The sequence below is a fragment of the Bidens hawaiensis genome, unplaced genomic scaffold (genome assembly GCF_021521415.1).
Source record: "Bidens hawaiensis isolate Kalapana, Puna unplaced genomic scaffold, B.hawaiensis_p1.1 tig00079505_1, whole genome shotgun sequence".
Classification (NCBI taxonomy): domain Eukaryota; kingdom Viridiplantae; phylum Streptophyta; class Magnoliopsida; order Asterales; family Asteraceae; genus Bidens; species Bidens hawaiensis.
This window is the reverse complement of record NW_027503595.1, coordinates 20,031-26,605: the sequence shown is the minus strand read 5'-3', so window position 1 is coordinate 26,605 and position 6,575 is coordinate 20,031. Positions and strand designations below refer to the sequence as shown.

The following is a 6,575-nucleotide window of genomic DNA, read 5'->3' as shown; positions in this document are numbered from 1 at the left end:
CAGTTGCGGATACAAGCCATCAGGGAAGGCTACCCGCACTAACAGCAAGGCTACACGCACAAGGCACTAGCTACTTCAGTAGTCACATGAAGGAATGAGCAAGGCGGGAATACTCCCGCCTAAATGAGCCAGTCCGTATGCTTCTGGAAGATCTTTTGTACTATACCTACTAAGGTATGGGCAGAACAGACGATTTGACCAGAACAGCCCATGAACCAATCACAGGGTGACAGCTCACCGTCAACAGTACGAGGAGGAGCACCCTCTAGTACTGTTTGTCACTATTAGCCGCTGCCTACTCACCAACCCTTACGATGGGACGTGCGCAGCCTACAGTTGGTGGAACAGTGCGTAGCCGGCAGTAAAGGAACAGTGTACAGCCGACCTTGTGGCTGTCGGCCGTAGCCTATCCACCAACCAGTATGGCCTGTGCGTAGTCCACTGTTGGTGGAACAGGAATACTATTCAGCCGGCTGTACCTTCTAGGAAACCTACCTTCGGCTATAAATACTCCAACACCTTGGAATGGTAAGGACATCATCTGATATCTCATTATCTTATCTAGCAATCTCTTAATATACACTTATATTCAGAGCAATCTAGTCTGATTCTCACGCCGGAGGGTGGTCACAAGGAGGAACCCCCCCCTTCTCAGTGACGAGCTTACGGTGTCTGTTTTGCAGGTCACCTGAAGAACAACCTTCTCTGCTGGACCTCATACTCGTGGGAAACATTACTTAACCCCCAGATTATCCGTAATCTGCCCCGGGTCACTTAGTGTTTCTTCAATACTCGAGGCAATAATGCACACCCTAGGATCATCAAATTATACGCCGACTGTCGAAAAAGATGAAGATTAATAAAAGGTGATCAATTATTAAAGAAGATGATGTACGCTCCATTAATAGAAAGGTGAAAAAGGAAGCCAACCAACACTGTCACATTAATAGAAAGCAAATCTTTGTGGTGGTATGTGTTTCTATGGTTCAAGAAATTAGTGAAACTGTGAAAAATATTGCTATTAGGGTAGTTGGCTAAATTTAATTCGTTACGCGACTAATAAGGCAGCATTGATTGTAGATGACAGTTGTGTGGTGTTTAGTTTTGACCCACCATGTGCTTATGAGTTAGCTTTTTGTGTGTATATATACATGTGCTATTTGCATGCATGGTTCATAAGTGTTCTTGATTGTTTTTGAGTAATGGGTAGTGTACGTGGTTTGCTTGTGTTGTTTGTGGTTTTGCTTGCTTTTGTTGGGGTGGTTTTAGGTGATTCGGTTGAGGGGGTGAAGGATGAGAAGAATTTGTTTGGGAAGCCGAAATTCGGGTTTAGGAAAGGTTTAGGTCATGGAATATATAAGAAGGGGTTTAAACATTTTGGTAAAGGTGGTGGTGGTGGAGGTTATGGAGGTGGTGGTGGCATTGGTGGTGGTGGAGGTTTAGGAGGTGGTGGTGGTATTGGTGGTGGTGGTGGACTGGGAGGTGGAGGTGGGATAGGCCACCATAAAGGTTTGGGAGGTGGTGTTGGAGGTGGATATGGTGGTGGTGGTGGACTAGGTCACCATAAAGGTTTTGGAGGAGGTGTTGGAGGTGGATATGGTGGTGGTGGTGGGCTAGGTCACCACCATAAAGGTCTAGGGGGAGGTGTTGGAGGTGGATACGGTGGTGGTGGTGGGCTAGGTGGAGGAGGCGGACTTGGTGGAGGTGGAGGTGGAGGGCTTGGCGGTGGAGGTGGACTTGGTGGAGGCGGCGGTGGTGGACTTGGGGGAGGAGGCGGACTTGGTGGAGGTAGCGGTGGTGGGTTTGGTGGAGGCAGTGGTGGTGGACTTGGTGGTGGAGGTGGACTTGGTGGAGGCGGTGGTGGCGGACTTGGTGGAGGTGGTGGTGGAGGTTTAGGTGGTGGTTCTGGTGGTGGGTTTGGAGCTGGTGGGGGCGTTGGTGGTGGAGGAGGTCTTGGAGGCGGCGGTGGTGGTGGCGGTGGTTTTGGAGGAGGTGGTGGTACCGGTGGAGGTTTTGGAGCCGGTGGAGGCTTTGGAGGTGGTGGTGGCGGACGGTAGATGTGAAGGTGGAGTCAATAACTACATTTAGAAAATCTATCCTATTATTTGCACCAAAATCCTTAAATGCATTTGTACTACTTAAGCGTTGTATTGTTTAAAATGTTTCCCAAACTAAGGTTTATGTTTGGATTAGTATCATTTGTTTCATGTACTTGTTGACTTTGTCAATAAAATGTCATGTCATATTTTCATCTCATTAAATTGATTAACGTGTCTTGTGTGATGAAAATATCTTTTTAAGGGTGTAGGGGCACTCATAATGAACTAAAATCGTGCCATAAAGTTGTCGCTAGAGATAGAGGGGTGACATTGATATCATGGACCAAAGGGTAGATGGGAAGATAAGATTCAACAATGCAAAGGTTGAAAGGGATAAGATGTAGGTTTGGTGTTGACAGGATCAAACCATAACTATAACAACTTCATATTTCTAATAATTTTAATTTTTAACAACTTTAAAATATTCTTTATTCAAGAATCATTCCAAAATGGTGATGAAAAACCAAAGTAAATCAAAGAACTCAACCAAAGTGAACGAAACATTCAATCAGTCACTGACATCACAGGCACCATTCAATCAGTCACTGACGTCATCGATGGTGGTGGTAGGAGGTTGATGGTGTCTAAGTGGCGGTGGTTGGGTGTTAGGGCAGGGGAGCCGAGGCATCATTCAATAGGTTGGGGTAGACATGCACAAACGAGTTAACCGGTTAGACCGGTTAATCGGGTCGAGTACTACGCAGTTTACAAGCACAAAAACCCTAACTAGTAAAACCAGGAAAAAAACCGGTTTCAAAAACTATAATTAAAAAACCTAAGACTGGTTTCGGTTAACCGGTTTTGTAAGGTAGCAGGAGTGGAGCAGGTTGTGGGCCTTGTTTTCATCAATGGGGCAACTGGTAGGTAGTTTGCCATATTGATAGATTCCAAATACTCTATGATTGTTTTGTTAACTGATTGCGATTCCCTTAAATTCTAAATCCTTTTTGTGAACTTTTTAGTTCTAAATCTAATTCTGTGGCATATTATAATTGCATAAAAAAAATTATGCAAACCAAACGCAATATCTTAATAATTGAACATCAAAGAACCCTATTACTCTTCCATTGCCTTTCCTGGCCGGCTCTGGCTCTAAGGGGAGGTTGGGTGGTCAACGGACCCTGGCCCGACACCCCGCTAGGCCTGGATTTTTTTTAATTTATATATATATTTTTTTATGAAAAACAATATGCATATTTAATGTTAAAACTTAATTACACAACCACTAGCTTGGTTTAGTGGCAAAGGGCCTATTTTTATACAAAAAGTATTACACAACCCAAATCATAACCAAGTAAGCCCATTTAAAAATTAAATTGTTTAAACCCAACAAAATACCCCTTTTACTTAAGGCCCAAAATTTTTTTCGCATTCGGCGCAAAAACTTTTAACAATTCTCGGAGACGGCTCTGGCTATTCCATTCCATTATTAACATCACTATCTAAAAAATCCCGAGAAATCACATATGAGAAAACAAAAACAATCCGCATCATTCACATGCTAACCATAATCACTGTGACATGAAAAAACTGATGTTATAGAATCAAAATAATGTGTACCCGCTTTCTCTATGGATGTGAGTTGTGAGGAACAACAAACTGAAACAAGTTTAAAGGTTGGTCTTCAGTTTACCAGCTGCAGCAATACGCCTTGTGACAGATCGCATTGTAACAAACTCCTCTGCAGACGACGGGTGTATCCCCACCTGTCAAATAAAAATCGAAATTTTCATTAAATTTAGGAAAATAAGATCATGTAATTTATATTTAATTAAATAGTCGGTCTAAGCTTACCGTGCTATCGAATTGTGCTTTTGTTGCTCCACATTTGAGTGCAATAGCAATTCCCTATGAAATATTAACATCAATAAAAGCGGTCTTTCTGAGTTGGACGGGTCGAGTGGGTTAAGTAAAAGGTCAAAATATGTAACTATGGGTATGGTTCAACAAAGATCGGGTTGGGTTGAGCATAGATACATTATGTGTAAACTTTTAAAGAAAGTTATTCATAATTAGCGAGTCACGTACGATTGAAAGATTATACTACTTCTAAGGGTGTAAACGAGCCCAGCCGCTTGTGAGCTACTCGAGATCGGCTCGCTAAAAGATCGACACCATGGGCTACTCGAGATCGGCTCGCTAAAAGGTTGACACCACGGGCTACTCGAAATCGGCTCGCTAAAATCTCAAAGTGAAGCGAGCTTAAACGAGCTCAAGCTCGAGCCTTGCCTCGGCTAAAGCTCCTTTATTAAACAACCTCGAGATCGAGCTTCATGTACCGACTTGGCTAAGCTCGCAAGCCTAAACGAGCTTGTTATTTATACAAGTATAATAATTTTTATTTTCTTATAACAAGTAAATAATAGTATAACAAACACTATTGGACATGAAATTATAATGCAAATACTAAATAATATATAATTTGTTATATAAAAGTTATAGTTATAAATATGCATTAATTATTATATTTGTTCATAAATAAAATAATTAATATAAACCAGCTGAGTACTACATTTAAAAGCTGAGCTTGGGCTTGTTTACATTGCTAGTTACTCCTATAATAGTCTTAAACTTTTCTAAAAGAACATTTAAAATGTTTTATGCACTTTTGATCATTTAAAGCTACAAGAGTGATTAAACTTACCTGCATAATTTCTGGTGCTTCAGGCCCACACATAGATGCACCAATAACTTTATCGGTCTCAGCACTGACAATAAGCTTCATGAGTGTCTTCTCTTGACGTCTAGACATATAAAAATGCAGATTACGAGTTAAAGTTGATACATATCATTAGAAGTGGCAAAAACCTCAGTCAGTCAGGAAATGGATCAAAATGAGCTACCCGTTTTGGTATGGGTAAAAATAGAATGGGTGAAAGTACGATAACAATAAATCAATCATTCAATGACAATTATTTAAAAGGTATGCATTGTAAAATACACTTTTGACAGATTTCAACAGTTCCATTTTAGATACGTTTATTTTGTGATTTAACCCGTTTGACCAAATTGAGATAAAACAGAACCCAAACCTACGCGTATACGGGCCCCATTCACTTTATGACAAAGAAGTTGCACATGTTCACTTACCCAGAGATGGAGTTCTTCATAGGATTAAATGTTGATGTGAACACCAAAATGTCTCCATTACCTTGCTCTATGGCCTGTTCTTCACTTAGTTCAACAACAGAGAGCGGTGGTATGCTGAAATGAAAAATAAATTTTTGCATTTGACACATAAAAAAGAAAAAAAAAATGATATGGTACCAAAAAACAGCACAGGGGATGTTGCTATAATCAGGCTTGCTAGGTTCATTACCAAAGACAGTTTTCTGTGTAACACAATAGTGAAAGTGAGATAATTACTACCTGTTTATTATATAATTGCATTTATAAAGAAGCCACAGAGAAGACTGAAATCACATACAGCAAACAAAGATCCTTCCAACAAGGCGACAGGTGTAAGATTCATACGGTTTGTAACGTCACCTATGGCCCAAATGCTAGGCACATTGGTGCGAGAATACTCATTAACCTGAAAATTTAAATTCACAGTTACCTTTTTCCATAGTATTAATCCAGATCCAACCGTTATCTTACTACACATATTTAGTCATCGAGAGGTATCTTTTTTAGTAAACAAACGCACTCTATTTCTGACCGATTCAGAGAGAGAGAGCATTTGAGAGGTATCTTTTTAGTGAACCAAACGCGTTACCCCTTTCTTTTGCATCCACTTTGTTCATATACACACATACAAGATCATTCACAAGTTATTTTTATCGCGAATTCATTGTAATTATTTGTTCTTTAAAAAGAAAAAAATATGCGATATAGCCCTAAATACGTTTCACTAGATTTTGTTTTTCCGATTTGAGTGTAGATATGAAATCATTAGTCGTAAACCTAATTTATACTACATCTTGATCAAAACACCGTAGTTTGTTAATAAAACAATCTACCTATATAATAAAAGAGTGAATTTTTAAAAAACCTTCCTTTCTTATAATTAACAAGGAGTCTTCAAAATGCCACATGTCAATTCCTATTATTTTTTAATTATTTTAAATTCAAAACTCAATATCTTTCCTTTGAAGAAATTTGATGTAAAATAGAAGGAGAATTTGGTGGAAACCCCACTTGTCATGTACCACTTTGAAAACTCCTTGTTAAGGTTTGCATCTTGGTTGATTTATGATTGTGAAGAAAACGACATCAAAGACCTTAGGATATTAGTAAAAATGAACAATATCAATTTGCCATATTTTGTGATATCTTGTTTATGGTTATTTTATGGATAATTGTTATGTGACATTTTCGATGTTGTGAAATGAAATGAGTTTATTAAATACTGTCACTTTAATTAGTGTCATGTGCTTATGGACAATCGTTACACCTCGGCATGTTCCTCCGCCTTTGGTCGGGGTGTGACAATCTATTCTTCAAACTATTTACATAATTGGTCTATATTATTAT

At 39.5% G+C, this 6,575-nt stretch overlaps 2 protein-coding genes across 2 annotated transcripts; one reads left to right on the top strand and one right to left on the bottom strand.

Moving 5' to 3' along the window:
- Nucleotides 1-1,096: 1,096 nt before the first annotated feature.
- Nucleotides 1,097-2,057, top strand: LOC143607118 (uncharacterized). Its single transcript, XM_077082675.1, has 2 exons — nucleotides 1,097-1,488; nucleotides 1,654-2,057. Exons 1-2 carry the CDS (start codon nucleotides 1,203-1,205, stop codon nucleotides 2,055-2,057), a joined length of 690 nt encoding a protein of 229 aa, XP_076938790.1. The 5' UTR covers nucleotides 1,097-1,202.
- Nucleotides 2,058-3,550: 1,493 nt separating this feature from the next.
- LOC143607117 (glutathione reductase, cytosolic-like) lies at nucleotides 3,551-5,630 on the bottom strand. Its single transcript, XM_077082674.1, has 6 exons — nucleotides 5,527-5,630; nucleotides 5,367-5,431; nucleotides 5,190-5,303; nucleotides 4,744-4,843; nucleotides 3,894-3,947; nucleotides 3,551-3,805 (listed from the first exon to the last, which is right to left on the bottom strand). Exons 1-6 carry the CDS (start codon nucleotides 5,569-5,571, stop codon nucleotides 3,710-3,712), a joined length of 474 nt encoding a protein of 157 aa, XP_076938789.1. The 5' UTR covers nucleotides 5,572-5,630; the 3' UTR covers nucleotides 3,551-3,709.
- Nucleotides 5,631-6,575: the final 945 nt, after the last annotated feature.

Coding starts and splice junctions, on each gene's coding strand:
- LOC143607118 (XM_077082675.1), top strand. CDS start 1,203: ATGGGTAGTGTACGTGGTTTGCTTGTGTTGTTTGTGGTTTTGCTTGCT. Junction 1,489..1,653: donor TGGTGGACTGGGAGGTGGAG/GTGGGATAGGCC, acceptor GAGGTGTTGGAG/GTGGATACGGTGGTGGTGGT.
- LOC143607117 (XM_077082674.1), bottom strand. CDS start 5,571: ATGAATCTTACACCTGTCGCCTTGTTGGAAGGATCTTTGTTTGCT. Junction 5,432..5,526: donor TGGAAGGATCTTTGTTTGCT/GTATGTGATTTC, acceptor TGTGTTACACAG/AAAACTGTCTTTGGTAATGA. Junction 5,304..5,366: donor ATCCCCTGTGCTGTTTTTTG/GTACCATATCAT, acceptor TTTTCATTTCAG/CATACCACCGCTCTCTGTTG.